The sequence below is a fragment of the Rattus norvegicus genome, chromosome X (genome assembly GCF_036323735.1).
Source record: "Rattus norvegicus strain BN/NHsdMcwi chromosome X, GRCr8, whole genome shotgun sequence".
Lineage (NCBI taxonomy): Eukaryota > Metazoa > Chordata > Mammalia > Rodentia > Muridae > Rattus > Rattus norvegicus.
In genome coordinates, this window is record NC_086039.1 from 6,917,844 (window position 1) to 6,939,672 (window position 21,829).

At 33.1% G+C, this 21,829-nt stretch overlaps 1 protein-coding gene across 19 annotated transcripts in view; it reads right to left on the reverse strand.

Moving 5' to 3' along the window:
• Nucleotides 1–2,530: 2,530 nt before the first annotated feature.
• Kdm6a (lysine demethylase 6A) overlaps nt 2,531–21,829 on the reverse strand; it is a 139,654-nt gene continuing 120,355 nt past the window's right edge. For 10 of the 19 annotated variants that reach the window (XM_039100365.1, XM_063279721.1, XM_063279718.1 and 7 more), the window contains 6 exons: nt 19,725–19,839; nt 16,684–16,871; nt 15,630–15,771; nt 6,872–6,998; nt 4,490–4,660; nt 2,531–3,403 (listed from right to left, as the gene is read on the reverse strand). In XM_039100365.1, the coding sequence (XP_038956293.1) occupies nt 3,374–3,403; nt 4,490–4,660; nt 6,872–6,998; nt 15,630–15,771; nt 16,684–16,871; nt 19,725–19,839 (773 nt within the window). In that variant the 3' untranslated portion in view covers nt 2,531–3,373. Of the gene's footprint in view, nt 3,404–4,472; nt 4,661–6,871; nt 6,999–15,629; nt 15,772–16,683; nt 16,872–19,724; nt 19,840–21,829 lie in introns of all 19 variants that reach the window. The other 9 variants (XM_039100359.2, XM_063279717.1, XM_039100372.2 and 6 more) reach the window with 1 other exon arrangement.

Below are 21,829 nucleotides of genomic sequence, written 5' to 3' on the forward strand. Positions count from 1 at the left end.
GCCTGTATCATCTTTTCCTTCTGAACTTTAGAAATATCTAGTTGCAATGCAGAGATGATGAAAAGGGCAATAAAGCTGGGTATGGTAGTGTAAACTTGTAATCTCTGTGCTCAGAAAACTGAGGTAAGAGGGACATGACTTCAAGGGCAATCAATATAAGGAACAGTGAGATCTTGTCTCAAAAGAAAACATAAAACTAGTAAACAGGGAGTAAGAGCATTGTAAACTCACTATTCTTTAGCTTAAATCTAATAGATGGCTTCACATTAACTACAAGATGAAATGCAAACATTCTATATGGCAAGAACAGCTTTCCAATGCTGAATCCTTATCTCTTTTCAAACTGTCTCTTCCCATTCCTTCAACTTCAGCCACATTTGAATTCTCAAATCATCTTGTCCTGTTAGGTATGACGATGCTGAAATGCATGCCCCAATGTCACTCCTGCTACTTGATATCTCCTCTAAGTTCCCAGGATATATTTATATAAACCTCCCTTCCTAGATGTATATAAAAAGGCTAGAAAGCAGGAATCACATTTTACTCATGTGCAGGACAAATATGAGGAGTAAGTGAAAATTCACATAACTTTATGGCATGGCACATGTGTATCCCTCCCATTGGACACATAATAAAAATAGCATTTTCATATTTCACTTAAGCTACTACATTATTTGATCCTTAACTTTGATTGGTCAATAATACTTTGAAAGGTGTTAAATCATGGAAAAGTGACTTTGGTTTTATTTTAAAATGTAAATCTAGAATTTTCTATTAAATAATAAGCTAGGCAAACCAAATTGCTATATTGATGCTCATTAAGAGTAACTTTTTAATTGGTGCCAATGAGAAAAGAATTTTGTTGGCACTCTGGATCAACACCTGCTTTGTTATTTATGTATTGTGGAATGAGTTTCTTTCTCTGAACAATGTATGTGCTACGATGCAAGTTTGTTTCATTATTAACCCATCCGGATATTGTGTGACTTAATGGATTTACCCATGCAAAAAGTAGAGAAAATAAAACTACCTTCTAAAACTGAAAAATGCAAATCATAAAGGCTGTTAGTTGAAGTAAAGCTGTTTATAAAGACCTTCACTCATCTATTTGAAAATTTTATCAATTTGATTTCTACTTCCTATCTCCATATTTTTATTTCTACTTATTCAAAGACTAAGTTCCTAAGCAAGCATTAATCTTGATGTATTTATTCAAATGTGGATTACATAAATTTCTCTTATATAGATGTAAGACAACACATTCATCTTGACAAAAATTATCCTTAACAAAATCACACAAATGATAAGTCAGTAAGACAAACTAGAACAGAGTAAGAAAAGTTGCATGTAGTTTTGTTCCTTTAAGGTTGGCTGAGAATTTTTGTTCACAAAAGTGTTACCTCCTTATTTCATTCTGCTGGACTTTCTGGACTTTCACAAAATAACTATTTAAAATATTTGTGGTTAAATATCTGGATCAGTATTTGGATAAGTGATTTGGAATATTCCTTCCTGAAAAAATATGAATGCCAACAGAAATTCAATGCTTACTAAGTTATTAACCAACTGAATAAAATGATTCTAGACTTTCATTCCTCAAATTGCTCCTAAGACATACTCTTAAAAACTATCTGAAAAGATAACGTATTCAGCATGACAGTACAACAGATAAAACTAGAGACTCTCTTTAGTCATATGAACCAATGAACCAACCAACCAACCCACCTACCCACCTTTTTATAGCATTCTCTATGTTTCTTCACTAATTTTGTAGAAAATTCTTAAGAACTATATTCTAAAATGAAAATATGTTCCAAAGTACTTCAGAAAATGGAGGTACAAATGGAAGGTGCCATTATTCAAAAATGAAATCCCAGCATTAACTAGAAGTAATCTGTGAATGCTAATATAATCCAATATATTTTAATGGCAATATGGAATTTGTAGTTGCCCATTCCACTGTCATGCATGCAGAAAGGCATAAGATTTCAAAATTGCCTAACATTAAAAAATAAGCCTCTTACTTTATTTGCATTCTAAAACAGGGCTCTTCATCCTGGAATTTTTTTCACCAATAAAAAATGCTGAGTCAGGTAGAGGGTTCAAAAAGCCTGTGCTAAAACCCCCTTTGAAGTTTTAAGTTCAATCACTATTTGTTTTCTATTATACTGCATTTGGCAGATTTTTTTTTATTTGTCTGTAATTGCAGTAGTTGCAATTTAACAATAAACCAGTCTGACATTTTAGCTCTTGAAGATACATACCATATATATTTCTTTAAAAATAATCATACTTTTTGTAAGCAATATTTTACAGTAGACACCTGAAAAATCTACCATAGATGTGAAACTTAAAACAAGAAAAATTCAAGTTCTAAATCTTTATACATATATATCTAGATTTCTATATATATATATATTATATATACAGACATAAGTATATATAAAATATATATAATCAGATTTGAAAATTGAACAAAAATTGGGCACTGTACATAAATTCTTTGTAAAACTCAAACAATAGAAAACTCTTTAAAGATTAAACAATTTTAATAAAAGTTTCTGTACAATGCTAAGCAGTTTTATTTACACATAGAAAATGTAATAGGAGTAGTGTTTGAAATTACAGAACTCCTTAAAATTTCAATGGCAGGTAAATCTGGAAAAAATAACGGCATTCCATTCACAAATATTTTCAGGCAATAAATATGTATTTATAAATAGTGTAAATTTACATCAAGATTAGAAACAAAAAATCACAAATTTGAAGTTTATTTCTTAGTATATGTGCAATCCATTATCTTTGTGACTTTGCTGTTAATTAATTTTTCTTTAAATGTTTTATTTGGGAACCAAAAGTATAACCATCATGGTTTCAAAACAAGACAGAAAATCATAAAAGCAGTAAAAAAGTTTCTTACTTAACTTTTCACATTAAAAAAAAAAGTTGACCAAAGAAAGACTTAATATTGCTAACTACCTTAACAAAGAAATGACTAGTATTTTTTCCCCCAAGGAAAATTCTGAAAGGGAAAAGATAGGTGAAAACAAATTCATTAGCCCATAAATCGAGAAATATAAAAGAGGTTGTCTTCAAGTCAGTAGTCTGTATGATGTTGCCAGTTTTGTCAGATATATACAAAACGTGGAAATTATTCTTTCTTTCTGAAGTTCAGCTAATTAGCTTTACGAGAGTCCTGGTATAGGAGCAGTACTCTCCCATCCAGTTGGTTGATACTCCACACTTGGAAGGTTGCATAGACACAGTTTTCAGCCAGCAGCCTTACGAGAGAGCTACAAAAAGCAGTGGTGCAGAACTGGGTTACTTCCTGAATAGCAGAAAAGGTCTCATGTTTAATGTCCATGGAACAATATCAAGATGAGGCGGATGGTAATGGAGGAGCCTGGAAATAAAGCAAGGTAGACTATTTTGGTATACTTTTGATAGTTGTGTTCCTTGATTCATAGCTACAAATATATATGTTGGTCTATGAAACTGGAGGAAATTATTCTCTGATAAAGTTCGACAGCCTTGCTACACAACGTAACAGTATAACTCCCCTTATGATCTCCCAACTGGCCACCTTTTCTAAGAATCTAAGACCATCTTTTGTTTTACGGTGCCCCCAAAATCTTTTGGAATATTATTTAGTTTACCACTTTTTATATATTGCTTTTTTTGATAGGGCTTTAAAAAAAATACCAATTAATTACAATTTTACTAGTGACTGCCTTCAGGGATCTATCTAAGGCAGGTAATACTTTTTTTTTTTTTTTTTTTTTGGTAAATTGCAGGTAATTTTCTTTTTTCTTGAAGCATTCTTGAAGACCATCCAAATGAAAATATCAGGAACTAAACTTCAAAAACTAGTTTTTGATGCATATATGTGAAAAGTATTAGGAGAAAGGAAAAATGCATAAATAATGCCTGTAGTTCTTTTCAGATCTGCTTTGAGTGAAATGCTTCCCATACCTGCTGCTTGCAATGAAAACCTTTGTGATCTTTGAGTACACTTGGATTTCATAAGGTTATACCACATGCTAGAAAGTTAAGCACTACTCAAATACTCCCATGAGATTAAAGCATCTGCCTATACACAATTTTAAATAAATTTAATAAGCCCTAAAATCAGAAGTATATTTCAAAGCACATTCACACTGATTTATTTTGTGGGCCCTATTTAAACAAAAATCCCATAAGCCAAGATGAAACAATATGAAAAGCATGATAGCATTGTAAAACATAAAGTTTTAAAAATAACTTTTAGGTTGGTCTCTCTAAGATGCAAGGCAAAAGTGATATGTCAATTTTATAGGAATAAGTACTTGGAAAAGAAGGCAGTAGGAGCAACATAAATATACTCTCATGCAATATATTAATAAGCCAAAAGAAAATCTACATATTTCATTACCTCCTATTTATCAGGTGACAGAGTAAACACTACTGCCTCCCAACTGATCTAATGTACTCACATGTTGATTTCACTTACTAATGTAAATTGGTCATAGACTTGCATCAGATCCTCCATTTTGTACTGTTCTAGCACCACAAAATTTTCCAGATTCCCACTTGTTTTCCATGCACAATCTTGGCAATGTACTATGTAGGTCTTTCGAGAATTACTCTCATTAGTGACAAAAAGCAGATCAAAAACCTCCACCTGTTTTACAAAAATGAAAAATGGAGTCAATAGGCATGATGGTGTTTATTGTACTGCTTCTGTGTAATCATAGTCTTCTACTTTAAAACAACTGTACAGTTAAAAATGGGGGAAGGTAGGGGTGTGAGAGTGAGACTGAAAGTGTTTATACTGTACCAAACCCCAAGACATGAGAGCAATCATATTTAGGTAAGTGAAAGAAAGCAATGATATAACCATGACAATTTGGATAACTTAATTAAAACATTTAATGCATGCCAGTTTATTTTTCTTTTAAATGAAAACATTAGTATATAATCTGATTAAGTGATCACTATTTTGCTTACATGTCTCCTTGACAGAATCCACCACAGGCAACCATATAGAGTGAGCCCTTTAAATACAAAGATTGTGTTCATATTTGTACTGCCAGAGCATGTCATAGTGCCTAGTGTTTACTCAAACCTCAGAATATACCTATGAAATCAATGAATATAATCTGATTATTTTAGAGATGAGAAAACTGGCAAGTAACAGTGAGTATTTGTTATAAGCTTTATGTTAAAAATAGGAGTTTTAGAAACATTAGAAATAATATATCTGCCTTAAAATAACATTGTGGTATAGGACTCATCCTCAGGTACTAAGAAGCTTATGTGTTATTTTTCCAAGGTATAAAACACAGTTATTTCCTTATTGATTTACTGTGAGTACTTTATACAATACTAAAATATCCAATGAATTAAATCATTTCGAATTAAAGTCAACAACAGAATTACCACAGTTCAAAGTTTGGAACAGATCATCAATGCCCCCACCTGTAATTTAACCTTAAACTTCCTCAAGGATAGGAAATTATTAATAAGAATGAACTAATTATAAATCCTAGAGTTTACCATACTTCTCATTATCATTAATGGGTAACAACATGAACTGAAAGAATGGAGCTAGAAAATCTGTCAGTATTCTTCAACCTGTTCCTCATTTCTACCTGTTAATGCATTACCTTGTGGATTTCATCTTCTAGATCAGTATTTTTTAACCTGTGGGTTGTGACCCCTTTAAAGGTCAAACGACCCTTTCACAGGAGCTGCCTAAGATCATCAAAAAACAGATATATACATTACAATTCTTAACAGTAGCAAAATTACAGCTATGAAATAGTAATGAAAATGATTTTAAGGTTGGCAGTCACCACAACATGAGAAACTATATTAGTCCTCAAGCATTTGGAGGATGGAGAAATACTTTATTTTTAAATTTCTGTACCATTTCAACAATCCATTGCCATGTTCTAGTCTAGCATATGTGGCAAAGGAACTCACAAGATTGCTGTGATGTATCTTATTTTCTCTATCCTTTCCATTTCTTTGTCTGAAACAGCTACTGTCTTTGCTGATTTCTCAATGACTCTGGAATAAATATCACATTATTTGACAGCTTCCTGATACATCAAAAGCTACACGTCACCTAGATTTTATGAGAAGAATCTGCACTGTCAGTATTATAGCCACACTGGACTAGCTAAACTTTTCTCTAAAGCCATTTCAATTTCTCCATTCATGGTACTCCTGAGAGTCAACCTGTATTCTCACTATACCCTGCTGAAATCACACTTATCCTTCAAGAAAGGGTTAAAGCTATGGATTTGTTGTTGTTGCTGTTGTTGTAAGCTCTTATTGCCAATAACAGAAAGGAAAAATAAACTACATCAATTATTTCCCTCCCTGCATTTTTTTACTAAGCTCACTATAATGAAGATACTCGTTACAGTATGTTGTATAATACTTACTAGTTGACTAGTTATTCTCTCCAAATAGATTTCAAGTTCCTCAGACCAGGTGTCACTTTGATGTTTTTTTCCCTTGCAAGCCTTAGCCACAGCAGAAGACTGACAAGTCAACTATGAACTCCACCAGAAAACTGAACACTGAAGCACACTGCACTATACCAAACTCAATCCAGTTTATTGGCACCTGTGTACATCTAGATTGCTCCTAATCTAAAATCTCCCAATTTTCCTTGTTGGTTAATGACCTAACAAGCCAAATGACTCTATAGTAGATACTGTTAAGCAATTAATGAGATATGACACCACCGAATATTAATATCTGATGAGAAAATATTAAAACTATACAATGCTAATCACAGTAAAATGTATTACCGAAAGAAAAAAAAAGATTAAAAAACAAAACTTTTTATTAATGACTGTGGGCAAGAACAATGACTTACCTCACAAATGCTACAATAATGAGCTGGTTCTTCTTTTGTCCGCCCGTGCCATATGATCTCTTTTCCTGCAGCAATTAAAGCTTCCCTCAATGTCTGACATTGCTTCAGGGTTCTCAGAAGACAATACCTAATATAGGAGAAAATTACTCATTACTAGCAGCCAAATATTACATACTTTTCACCTAAGAGATATACCAAATTAGAAATAATGCTAAGAGATTTGCTTCTAACATCTATTTTCCTTTTGTTGTATGTGTTCTGCTCCCTACTCCCAGATTATTTTTGGAATATCTGCTAGCTAAAGATGGCATATAACTCACTATGTATTTGAAAATGAACTCAAACTGTGGGAATTAATCAGTTCCACCTCAGCCTTCCAAATGCTGAGATAAAGAGGTGTGAGCTACCATGCTCAGTTCATTTGTCAAATTTTCAGATATTATCAGAAAAAAAAAAAAAGAAATTATCAACAGCTCCAAGAATGACAATATCAAGTCATTTATACTTGAAATTGGTATCTGAATATCACAACAAAACTCTCCTTGTAAGTGAGTTGCTAACTTGGGTTCTTATCTGGACAGACCAGTTAATCTCTCCAAGAGTCAACTTCTCCATCCTTAAAGTAAGGGGTTTAAATTCAAGATATAAACAGCTGTGATTATAGGTAGGCAGAAATGCACATCATTTCTAGTCACACTACCTAAACACTTATTAACATCATCATCATCTGTGTAGTTGCTTTTTTAACTTTCACGAGAAGAGAATAATTTATAAATTGATTAACTACAAGATACAAAAAACTGGTTTAAAGATTGCAGAAAAAAATAGGCATGTACTTTTTCATTCTAACTTAAGATAACACATAGTAGAATCCATTTATAGTAACACAACTCAACTTTTCTTGTAATTTATACTTTTTCTAACTCTTAAAATTTGTGATTTTCCTAGTTTGCTATCATTACATGGAACTGCTAAATTCTTACGCTCCTGTGAATCTTAGTGCTTGTGTTTTCCATTTGAACTGAGTGGATGAATAAGATGACTCTCTAAAGTAATTTGAAAGAAAAGGTTTATCAACTGAGTATCATCTTGAGAGCAAAAGTCTTATCTATTCTATTTGCTATCTTGCTGCCACATACAGTATGTGTTCAATTGTTCTTGATTGTCAAACAATTAAAATTCAAGATAAAAATAATAGTATATTTATCTTCGGCTTACCTGTAAATATTAATCCTTGGGAGCTATGACTTACTTAATACATACATAATACAATCTAACTATAAGCTTACTTAATATGTAACAATGTCAACTTTAGGGTTGCAGGCTTTAAGAAATATTCCAAGAAAGTCACTGAATTTGGTTTTTAAAATTTTTGAATGTTTAACTTATTTTAAAAAACAAAACAAAACTAATGCTTTAGGCTGTGGTTGCATGTGAAACCTAAAGGAGTTATTAGAGGGTAAGGATACATATGCATATATATTTAGAGTACCAGACAACCTAACAACTAAAAACTTTTATCACAGCAAAATTTAAGACCATGTTTTGGCTCCTGGTGCTTACTGTCTTCTCTCCTTGTGCCCCACACAGTCCACTTCTAAAGGCACACATGTTACTCAAGTGTTTTATGAAGAACTTCTAAATGGCATTTTCCTTCTTAAAGAAAATAATGCCTAAACTGCAGATATCTTACACTGCAAATTCAACCATGCTCCTACACAACCAAAAAATATAAATGAAAATAGGTAGGGAGAATGTATCTAGTATTTCATTTGCATTAATTATGCTAAAATTAAGTTTCTTAATTGATCTTTATATTACAAATGGATGAAACTTGGGGCCTTAGTTCAACTGAATTTATATGGAAAAAAAAAAGGGGGAGAGCCACTAGACTACTTGAATTTAGATTTGTAAAAGCAGAGATCTCAAGCTTCTGCAGTCTCATACTCTATTCTTTCTCATGTCCTACTCTCATACCCTCTAGATCCTCCAATGCAGCCCCTACCCTGAAACATAGAGCCTTTGATCTGTAGAGCATTATTTCAGTCTTTACCCATAGAATGAACCTTCATCTCCAACGTACTAACTACTTTGTTAATTTAGCTACAAAGAGGATGACAGAAACTATAGCTCTGTAATTTTTATTTTCTGTTATAAGACTCTTAGAAAAACCTTAATTTTCTGACAACGTTAACAGATTACACTTTTTCATTGCTTTTATTTTTTGTGTCACTGAAATTTTGTGCTCAGCAGTTAAAATAGAAAATTTAGAAAGACAAACAATGAATAGGCTGAAAAGAAGATATGATTTAACTGCAAATCAACAGATTCAAGGAAAAGCCTCTAGGGAAGACACAGAAATATTATTCAGAGCTCAACAGTAACTAGCTTTACTTAGATTAACCATAGACTTTTAATTCTATTTAAACATGAGTGTATTAAAGACCAAAAATAAAAAATAAAAAACACAAAATCAAAGTTGCCATTACCTTTTGATTTTAGTAGGCCTACCCGACAGCAATTAAGGCTTCATTTTACCAAGAATTAGAAAATAAATCAGTAGCAGAAAATTACAAAATTGTCTAAGACATAAAATGCTTTCTTTTGTGGCAGGGGTGGGTAGGCAAGTGTATTTTAGGAATAAATAGGGTCAGATTATTTTAACAGCTAAAGAAAGATGACTCATTAACGATCAATTAAGTCTTGCTTTTTAATTGTTTGGATGAAAAACTATGTAAAAGGCAGAAGACAACTGGGTATATGGTATCTACAAACTTACCCCTTAGGTAGAGGCAGGAGAAGGAGTTTAGATCAGACTCAACATTGCCCAGTGAGACCCGTGTATTAGAGATGCATTAAACGACAAGAACAAAAATAAATCCAAACCAACCAAACAACCAAAAAAATGCCCCAACAATCATAGAAAGGGGTTGAAAGTATAGTGCATTTGAAGTTACATAGCCAAAACTGAACTGAAAAAATACAACAAATCTTAGAGGATGACCTCACAAGAGAATGAAAATGTACACTATATTCATAAATTGACCAAGGATATTACAGACACTAAAAGAAGGAAGAATCACCTTCAAATAAACGGAGATAGAAAGCATGGAAATTTTCTATTCTGTAGCTGAAATTTCTGAATTTGAAAACATCAATTTTGGGCAGGAAGATGGGAAAAGCCATCTTCTGCAAAGACGGAATGGCATCAATAGCTGTGTTGGGGCTGTTTAAAGAACAATTTCTCAAACACAATAATTTCAAATATTTTTTTTCTTATAAAATTTTAATTTTCAGGGGCTGGAGGGATGGAGAGAGCACTATGCTTCCAGAGGTCCTGAGTTCAATTCCCAGCAACCACATGGAGGCTCACAACCATCTGTAATGAGATCTGATGCCCTCTTCTGGTGTGTCTGAATCAGCAACAGTGTACTCACATACATAAAATAAATAAATAAATCTTTAAAAATTTTTTTTTAAGTTTTCAGGCCAGATTTTAGGGAAAATAGTTAATAAGAATGAACCTACTAATGATGATATATTGAATTATTCTGACACTTTAGGAGTATCTTGTTGAAGTTTCTAAATTAGATATCTAAATGCCAGTGTACAAACAGAATAAGGGTTAGTTTGACATGATCCTTTATAATTCTTGACAGAACACAGTCTGCCACTAAAAACTTTTTTTTTTAAATTAATTTATTATATATAAGTACACTGTAGCTGTCTTCAGATACACCAGAAGAGGGCATCGGATCTCTTCACAGATGGTTGTGAGCCACCATGTGGTTGCTGGGAATTGAACTCATGACCTCTGGAAGAATAGTCGGGTGCTCTTAACCGCTGAGCCATCTCTCCAGCCCCCACTAAAAACTTTTTAAGCATCCCCAGAAGTAGCTGTCCAAGACAGGTCAGCAACAAAAAGCAAGCTCACACCTTTAGAGCTCTCAGGCTATCTGTCAGGTCAGGATTATTTCTTCTTTGACAATAGTGGGCATCAGTATCACTAAATTACCTAAGAGTTTCATTTAAATCAACCACATGACTGAAAATCAAGGTCTCATTAGTCAATGATAAAATGAGTAGTTTAGGAACTTTAACCTTATGGACAAAAAACAAGCATAAAAGCAAATATGCTTATCAGCTAATCATGTGAATGAGGAAAAAAGGAAACAACACTTAAAAATCATTCCAATTTATATCTTAAAAACTCTACTAATCATAAACTGAAAGTAAATAAGGAAAAAGCTATAAAAGTTTTCTAGCCTTGAAAAACCATCTCATCGTTTTTGTGGTGTTTCTAACTTGCCTGATCATAAGCTTTACTGGGTTCTTATGAGAAGGATCCCCGCCTCCCCCCACACACATATCGTTTTTTTCTAGCAGAGCTTTAACTGGGTAAAAACAGAATTTTAAGTAAAAAACCAAATAGTTCCTGTGACCAGGCAAGTAAAAACCAGTGTAAATATCTCATTTTATTAAACACTGAAACTAAAAATAGGTTTTTTGGAGAATTGAGGCCCTTGATCTATAGTACCTGTGTTAATTTACAGTACTGACTTTCATATTCCTTAAATATAGTAAATGGTCCCATGCTTATGTAGCTTTTTTTTATTCTTGTGAGAAGTATCTGGTGGTGATGCTATGACACCTGCAAATTAATCTTTCATGTGGCTCAAAACGAAAAAGTAAATGCATGAGTCTATAGGAGTCGCTAAATAAATGTGGAAAGGAAATTAGAAAATTTCAAACTGGAAGTTAGAGCAAAAAGAATAAATAAGTTTAGGGTGGGCAGCAACGTGTTACACATAAATTCATTTAACAGTGAAAAGTTGAATCTGGACTCTGCTATACCCAAATATAAGTGCCTTGCTCAGACATCAAAAAGCTTCCTCTTTTTTTTTTTTTTTTTTATTAACTTGAGTATTTCTTATATACATTTCGAGTGTTATTCCCTTTCCCGGTTTCCGGGCAAACATCCCCCTCCCCCCTCCCCTTCCTTATGGGTGTTCCCCTCCCAACCCTCCCCCCATTGCCGCCCTCCCCCCATAGACTAGTTCACTGGGGGTTCAGTCTTAGCAGGACCCAGGGCTTCCCCTTCCACTGGTGCTCTTACTAGGATATTCATTGCTACCTATGGGGTCAGAGTCCAGGGTCAGTCCATGTATAGCCTTTAGGTAGTGGCTTAGTCCCTGGAAGCTCTGGTTGCTTGGCATTGTTGTACTTTTGGGGTCTCGAGCCCCTTCAAGCTCTTCCAGTTCTTTCTCTGATTCCTTCAACAGGGGACCTATTCTCAGTTCAGTGGTTTGCTGCTGGCACTCGCCTCTGTATTTGCTGTATTCTGGCTGTGTCTCTCAGGAGCGATCTACATCCGGCTCCTGTCGGTCTGCACTTCTTTGCTTCCTCCATCTTGTCTAATTGGGTGGCTGTATATGTATGGGCCACATGTGGGGCAGGCTCTGAATGGGTGTTCCTTCAGTCTCTGTTTTAATCTTTGCCTCTCCCTTCCCTGCCAAGGGTATTCAAAAAGCTTCCTCTTACAGTAGGTGGGAGTTAACTAAGAGGCCCACAATTCAGCAGTGTGCAGAAAAATCAGAGATTTTGGTACAATCAGTTCCAAATGGGATGTCTTCATTAAATCTCTCTTCTGAGAGATTAGGGATAGACTGTAAGAGCCACAGAGGAATGGATGAATCCAAGGAGATAGTAACTTTCCGATACAACAGGACTGATATACATATGAACTCATAACATATGATACTCCGACAGCACACATGATTCAAGACAAACAAGGTCATAGTGCTTAGAGGGAGAAATGGACACAGGCTCCCACATCCTAATCAAAAAAGTATCTGCAATTGATATTGCTTGCAAAGGAAGAATTAGTTTTCTGTAATGAAGTACCACACTAACTACCCTTCAGAGTAGGACCTATGTCCAGTAGTAGATGAACAGGGAAAAAGTCACCTTAATGGTACGTTTGTAGACATTTTGGCTCATTATTTCTTTGCTTGAACAAGTTTTTGTCTTACTGGTATTTTTTTGTTTTTTAAGGGAGGAAGGGCATGGAGTTGGGTGGATGGAGTATATTATTAGTATAATCTACTGTTTAGTCTGAACTCAGAAGAATGCACAGTTTAAAAGAACAAGATTTTAGAAAACTCTAATGGACTTATTTTTTTATTCTATTTCCTTATGTGTACTAACTGGATCTATCTATAAATCCTAAGTGACTAGCCTAGAGCCTAAAGTTAGTCACAAAATTTTCATTAAATGAAAGAATGAGGGCAAGATGTTTGCTTGGTAAAAAGCTCACTTAATAACAATGACTAAATGCATTGTAAGAAGGAATCTTATGAAACAAGGCCTAGGGGCTTGTACTTGTGGTTATTAGCATTTTCAGTTCATACAAAGGCAAAAAGAACTCTTCATCACATCTGATACTTGAGGCTGGGAGAAAAATTCTTAACATAATGAGGAGTGCAATCAGGAGCAAATAATTAGACATTTTGCAGTGCCAGGTAAAATGGAGAACAGGAAAATACAAGCGTTCAAGACTTCACAACACTGAAGAAGAGGATAAACTTGAAGGAACCCAGAATAATGGCAGGTATAATGGGATTATGGTAAACCAAGAAAAGGTAAAAATTGGTGTGATTGTTTAAAATTATGAAAGCTTGATTATAAAGAATACACTGTTGGAAGAAACTTAAAGACTAAGTTTCATATTACGTCCTGCACTACTCAATCTATTAGCACAAGTTCTGTGTGTTTTCATTCGCACAATAGTTCCCAGTTTGATAGCTTTCTCCATCTTCACATGCAAATCTCTTCCAAGTTAACCTAAACTACTTCAACCATCCTCCTAATATTTAACCTTGCTGTTTGTAATTTGTTCTCCACAAACCAACCATGTCTATTTTCTTATGTGGAGCTGATACTACTTTCCTCCCCTGCTTAAAATCCTCTGACGGTGAGCAGCAAAGTTTAGAGCTAATATATATGCTTTACCATGTCCCAAATGTTCATGGACAAACTTAATTTTGCTAGGTTGTTGTTCAAATCACTACTAGTTTTCCTTTCTGCTGCTCTAGTCACATTGCCTTGTTTGTCCTTTAAGTAGTCTGTAGTTTTCCTTTAGATATGAAACATTCTATCCCCAGATTTTTGCATTATGCCCCATCATTTAGGCATAAGCACACAAAATTCACCTTCAGTCTCCTTCATCCTTTTGGTAAAAGTAGCATTTTTATCATTTTTACCCAAGTATTTTTCAACTGAATCTTATCCATACAAACACATCACCTCTTAGATCTCTTGCTTGGCAGTCTCTACCTATTATAGCATTAGAATTTATGCCCTGAAAAACAGCAAATTCATGTTTATACTACTGGTTCTCAAACAGTTATTGAATAAGTTTCAAACTAACTATATTTATGGAATGGAAACAAAATGGCAGGTGAATTTTAGAGATATTTGTAAAGAAATTTAAACTAAAGATAAAAATTTTTAAGAAGTTGCTAGATGATTACAAATTATGAATGTTAAAAGAGGACTACTGTGTTAAATAGGAATGACTTAATGCCTCTAAAAAATTGTTTCTAATTATAAAACACGAATCAACCCAAAATGTAATGAAGCACTTTCAATCTGGATAGATTTTAGTTAATAGCTTTTTTTCAAATGTACTGTCTCATCAGAGGTGGTTCATGCCTACAAATTGTTAGAACTCAGGAGAGTGAGGTAGATACAAGGCCATAAAGGACTACATAGTAAGTTCCAGACCAGTCTGAGACATGGTCATATCTCATTTCAAAACATCACAAAAACAAGTATTAGAAGGTAATTAAATTATGGGACTACAGAGAATGTGGTGCCTGGTACATAATGTGTAAAAATACGATAAGTATATTACTTATATTTTGATTTTATTCTTTTTCTGTCTTCATAAATATAAGTAAGTTCTGAGGCCAATTCTATAAAATAGCCAAACAAATTTGGTAAGTATACATTATTACTTCACTCCCATAAAAATATACCCACATATTCAGTGACATGCAATGTTGATATCAGGTATCTTTCTCAAATGGCTCTCTACCTCAGCTAGCTGGCCAATGAAATCTAGGGTTCTGTCTGTCTCTACCCACAAGGGCTGAGGTTATAGAAACCAAATGTCACACCTAGCTTTTGACTTGGGTTCTAAGGATCTGAACCTTAGATCCTATGCTTAAAAAATGGGCAATTTACTGACTTAACCATCATCCCAGTCTTCATTTATTCTGTTTATATATGTATGTGTATATATATATATATATATATATATATATATATATATATATATATATGTATATATGTATATGAACATACATACACCAGAATTTTTTTTACCTTATGAGTGAAATTTATACTAATATTAAACAAAAAACCTGTTTGAAAATATTACCTCTAAGTAGAACCTGACAATGATGTTTAATATTACAATTGAAATTCTACTGAGAAATCAAATAGTTCAGAGAAGAGCGAGAAAATACCAGAAAGTCAATCTTCTGCTGTAGAATAAGTTATACCTTTATTCCTTTTAAAACCATAGTGGGCTATTTGGAAGGGAAAAGTATTTGTAACAAGGCAGATTCTCATATTTTGCTAGACTTCTGGATCATCTTGTTTTAATGTAAACATAATACTATGGGGGAGAAAGTGTTTAACAGTCATCCTGCCACCTAGGAGTTCAGTACAGCAATTTTAGAAAAGTACTTACTTAACCATTTCAAAAAGCTTTGGATCTGAAACCTTGATATTTCGTGCCATATTCCAGGAAAGATGAACCATGGGTACTATTGACTTTACACTTTGCAATTTGTTCCATTCATACCGTTCCACTGCTAACTTATACTGACAGGCTGAGGAGAAAAACAAATCACAAATAAAACCATCAAAAGATATGAAGATAGCCATTATTACCTCATGAAAATCTCAAATCACTAAAATTCTCTATCATCTATCTATCTATCTATCTATCTATCTATCTATCTATCTATCTATCTATCATTGTGCTATTATTATAGATTTTTGAGATAGGTATTCTCTGTATAGCCCTGGTTGTCCTGGAACTAACTGTAGACCAGGCTGGCCTTGAACTTAAAGATCTACCTGCATCTACCTCCCAAATGTTGGGATTAAAGGCATGTGCCACCACCATCTTGCTTTCAAAAATAATTTTTGTTTTGTGATAATTATGGTAATAGCATCAGTAGTAATCATATACAGAGTGCTTCCTATTACCACGTGCCAGGAATTGTGTATAACTAATTTTTATCCATTATTTCATTTAATTCTTAGCATTTCCTTATTGGTTTTACTATCATCACTACATGAAAAAAAAAATTAAGGACTAGAAAAATTAAGTAACTTGCCCAAACTTATAAAAGTTAAGTACTGGTTCAAATTCAGGTCTTCCTGGCTCTAGATGCCACTTTTTAAATTTTAAGGCAATACTACTTAAGAGTATGTTCTAAGTGTTTTACATACAACTTAACATAAAAGGAAAACCCACAAGAATGCATTTGTAATTAGCTCTTTTTTCTCCCTTAAGAGTTCCCTTTATAAAACAAAGTCAAGGACTCTAAACAGTAACTACAAGTGCATTTTCAATTAAGACTTTCATATGCTAAGGATCTTTGGACTTTCCATAGTTAGCTAACATTTAACTTTTGTATAAAAAAGGAGACATTTTCTTGTAAAAAATTTTCATTATTTTATTGGTTTTTTTTTTTTCAGGTTAAATTTTTTTCAAGCATATTCTTTTAAAATACCTGTAAGTGGACCAACATTCCAAGCAATGTTGTTGCACCAGCCAATAGCTTGAACCCAATGAACAGTTCCTGCATTTATCCAGACCAGATCTCCAGGTCGCTGAATAAACCTATATACTGGAACATTTGCTTCATAAAGATCTTCAAGGTTGGGCCACCAAGAACCCATTAAGAAATTCAAATTATTTCTGAAATAAGAAAAACAGTATAAATGGGTTAAGGACTCTAATAAATTCTTTACAAAATAAAAAAAAAATTAAAAAGTTTTGTTTTCTAATGGTAATTCATTTCAATAAAGCTTAACTGATAGTATAATAAAAACTGTTGCATGTATGTGAAGAGTGAAATTGATTACAGTTATGTACAGGAATATATCTAAAGATAGTTTGAATTCATCTCTCCATAATCCAAGAGGAACCTATAGCTACTCTAAAGTAGCACATACTTTTGTTCTAATTTTACTTCGCTAAGGCCCCTCCTCCATTTTTAGACACCAAACACACTTCTATTCTTGCAGTACCTGCAAATCACTAAATGACAGAGGCTGAAGATAAATTCACTTAAATACATAAACAAGCCCACTATGTATCAGCAACACCTCTCAAGAAAAGTCTTTGCTGCTGAATTGAGTCATAAGGAGAAAAAGGGGAGTAAGTTGTCAAGTTCTATATAACCATAAAGAAGATCACCTAATTAAAACTATGCAGTTGAAAATAAACTTGTATACATCACACACAATAGCCATGACCACCACTATGGAAATATTCTATAGATCCTATTACTATTCTCATTCTACTTTAAATATTTTACTGGTTATTCATAAAGTACGTTGGAAAAAGTACATAGCAACTTTTCCTATAAAAGAAATTTGTATCTTTTAATAACTAACCACTTCAAATTTTACATTTTGGGGAAAGAAGAACTCATATAGTGGAAATAATCTAAGAAGTAACCTTTATAACTTGGGGTAAAGTATATGACAAAGTCTATATGAAGTTGTAACAGTTTAATTTTATAGAAGTTCACAAAACTATGACCCTGCTGACAGTTTTTATCAACTATCAGAAGATAGACATTATTATTTGCCTATGATCAATGACTGACTTTTATTATAATAATACAATTGTGACAAAAACCATACACTCTGCAAACTATTTATTATCTAAGATTTTATGGGAAAAACCCTAGACTAAAATGGAACATTAATATGTCTCTTTTCCCCCTTTTCTTCCTAAAAAAAAAAAAAAAAAAAAAAAAAATCAGGGCATGCAACAGCAAATCAGCTGGTAACAAATACCTGTTATTCGACCTGAAAATTCAGGGGCTGTCAAGATGGCCAGGTTAGTAAAAGTATCTGCCACCAAGTTAGATCCCTGGGACCCACATCGTAAAAGGAAAAAAAGAGACACCCTCAAGTTTTAAATTGTCTTCTGACCCTACACATCCCTAATTGTATGTTCTCATGTTTGTTCTCTATCAAACAATAAAAACTTTCTAAGGTAACTCTCTGAAACTCTCTAGAACATACTGCTAATGGCACTCAAATTGCAGGGAAAAAGGATTGGCTAGCTATTTGTGATAAAGTTATGCAAATACAGTTCTCTATAAAACAAAAATGGTTACTAACACATATCCTAACCCTATTTCAACCTTGTTCTACCTTGTACTAACTAAAAGAAGGCAAACAACTTCAATTAATCAACAAGACAAATTTTGGTATAAAGTAGTGGAATGAGTTACTTCATCAGTACATTTGAATCTATAAAATTCTGTATCTGTTTTTTTGTACTGAATGAAACAAGTGTTAGTGAAGGAAATATAAAGTGATTATTTCTCGCTTATGTAAAAAGAAATTTTGGATCTTTAATTTTTTTCAATTATGATGCATTTCATAATTACCCAAATATTTACAGCAAGGATTTTTAAAGCAAAGTAAGAAATTACATATATAAACACTTTAAGTAACTTTTCTCCCCCTACATTTAACTGAGATGGGCGTAAAATATCACGTTCTAATATGCTTTTAATTTTGAAGTCATAATTTTCTAATGAAAATACCAGTCAGTATTCCAAAGTACTCTTTAACATGAGACATAACACACAAAGGATGACTATTTCTAGAATCATAAAGAAAAGATTCAGCATGCCTTTTTTTTTTTCTTTTGGTTAGCAAAACAAAATCTGAAGGAGTTAATTAAATTTTATAAAAGGCCTTTAGAAGAAAAATTGTCACCTTTAAAAAGAATTTATATCATTATGACATGGCAAAGATTATTATATTCAAGTTTTAGTTATTCCTAATAATAAGCATGTTCAAGTTACAGAATTTTTTCACTTTGTAAAATATTTATAAATTTTTCTTAGAATACATGCCATTTTAAGTATTTGATTGTATCATTAAAACAATGAAAATAACTCAAATCTTCTAAACTCATGTCTATATTTCATAGAGTAGTTACAGGATACCTTTACTGTAAGTTTTTTTCCCTTTCCCTTTTTTTTTTTTAAGATTTATTCATTTATTATATATAAGTACACTGTTGCTGTCTTCAGATACACCAGAAGAGGGCACCGGATCTCTTTACAGATGGTTGTGAGTCACCATGTGGTTGCTGGGAATTGAACTCAGGACCTCTGGAAGAGCAGTCGGGTGCTCTTAACCACTGAGCCATCTCTCCAGCACCCCTTTCCTTTTCTTTTTAAGATTTCTTTATTTATTTTATGTGAGTATACTGTTTCTTTCTTTATGCATACCAGAAGAGGGTATTTGATGCCATGTGGTTGCTGGGAATTGAACTCAGGATCTCTGGAAGAGCAGTTTATGCTCTTAACCACTGAGCTCTCCAGCCCCTACTGCGTAAGTTTTCTAATAACATAAATTAATAGGTTTGGAATCATTCAATTTAACATAAAATTTCCACTAAATTGTAACTGAAAGCTGACTATGTATCCACATTAGGGTATCCAGTTTGGTAATTTGTCCTTTGTAGTTACTGTTTTATAGTAATTATGTTTAAAGAAAATTTAGTTTGGAAACCTACTTTTCACAGAAGTCGTTCAGAACACCCCAGTAGCCTTCAGGAACAACAAACCATTCACAGTCACCTGGGCCAATATTTATATTAACTGAACAGAAGTTGTTATTTTCTTGATGACCTAAAAGGTGAAAAAGCAATTAACATACTATTAATTCTATAGAAAATATGTCTTTAGACATGAAACCTTTAAAATGTTAATAGAAAATGTTAAAGATTCAAGTTCTTTATCATTTGTATTTTGTGCTGAATCTGTTTTCATGATTGAGTTTGGTCAGCTACTTCTAACTTATTCATGAAGAACTAACATGGAAAGCAAAGTAGAGTTTAGGCTCTGATAGGCTGCTTGGCTAAGTTACAGCATTAACCCAAGCAAGTTGTTAAAGCATTTTAAGCACACTTTCCTTATATATAAGAACAAATATTAACATTTCTATAAAATTGCTATTTTAAAGATGAATGAAATAATGATTAAAATGGTGTCTAATAGATAACAAATAATAAATATAATTGTTATAAATGACATTACCTTTTCTTTCCTTGTCTTTTTTTTTAAATAATTATTTGGTCTAGAGTGTTGCCTCAGAGGTTAAAAGTCTATGCTGCTTTTTTTTTTAAAGGTTTATTTATTTTATGTATATGAGTACACTATAGCTGTCTTCAGACACACACCAGAAGAGGGCATCAGATCCTATTACAGATGGTTGTGAGTCACCATGTGGTTGCTGGGATTTGAACTCAAGACGTCAGGAAGAGCAGTTAGTGCTCTTAACCACTGAGCCATCTCTCCAGCTCCTATGCTGCTCTCATACAGAGGACTTTTGTTTGATCTTAGAAACCACATGAGGTAGCTCTAGGGAGATCTGGCACCCCTGGCCTCTGTGGGTACCTGAACCCATGTGCACATACATACCAAAACAATTAAAAATAATAAATAAATCCTTATAGAATAATATAAAATGAAACAGCTATTCCCGAGGGAATAAAAAAGGCAAAATAGGGGATCCTCCCCTCATATAAAAATTAACTTTATCAGATTTCAGGGAGATCATAACAGGCTTACAACATTTAAGTAAATGCTTGACCAAAAGAAAGGTGACTTAAAGCTAGTAGACATTTATAGTATAACACTTTACATCTTGCCTTTCCTGTAATTCTGGTTGAGTGACATGAAAGACTTAAAATCTGTATTTCTGGTGTAGTGCTCCTCATCCCTGGTTGGTTCTAGATAGAAAATAGTAAAGTTTGTTTCTAAGAAATTATATTTTATTTGCATTATTTTCACCTAACTGAGGATTCATGAAAGAACAGAAGCTTATTGTTTTAACTATCTCAGGGCAAGCGATATAAGGATATTCAACAGTCATTATTAAGTAGATATTTGGAAATGCCCCCATAGTATGGGTTCTAAATAAAAGAGAGTTATAGTTATAATTAGAGATTCCACAACTGTATCAGCTACATAAAAACTGTTAAGGGTAAATAAAGCCTCAGCACAACCATGTAGTATAAAACATGCCTGATGTAAACTCATCTATAACAAATATCAGTTTAATATACATTTAATACAGACATGCAAAATGATATTTTTTTATATTGTACTAATTAAAATATATACATTCCTTATAAGACCATGCCACTTAATACTGATGACTTTTTGAATTGGGAACTGGAAGGGGCAGCAATTACATAGAATATACAGGATTTCAAATATTTGATATGAAAAAAATGTGAAATATCTTCTAATTTTGTATCGATTCTAGATTTTGGATATTATAGGGCAAAATTAACTTTGGTTACTTTTTTCTACTTTAATGTATCAAAGTAATTTTTTAAATTATATGTGATTTGTATTGTATTTCTCTTGGACACTACTACTTTAAAGAACTTCAGGTAACTACTTTGGGAGAAGGGGAGGAAAACGGTTACCAACCGTTTTCAGTTTACAGTTTACCATTACCAACTGTAGATATCAGATAGGGGATTAATATATAGAAATCTATAAAAGAATAACAAATGTTAAATTCCTCTTCCTCCTCATCCAACCAATAAATGAAGTAATGAACTAAGGTTTCAAACCCCGAACCAAACACAAAAAAGGAATATAACTG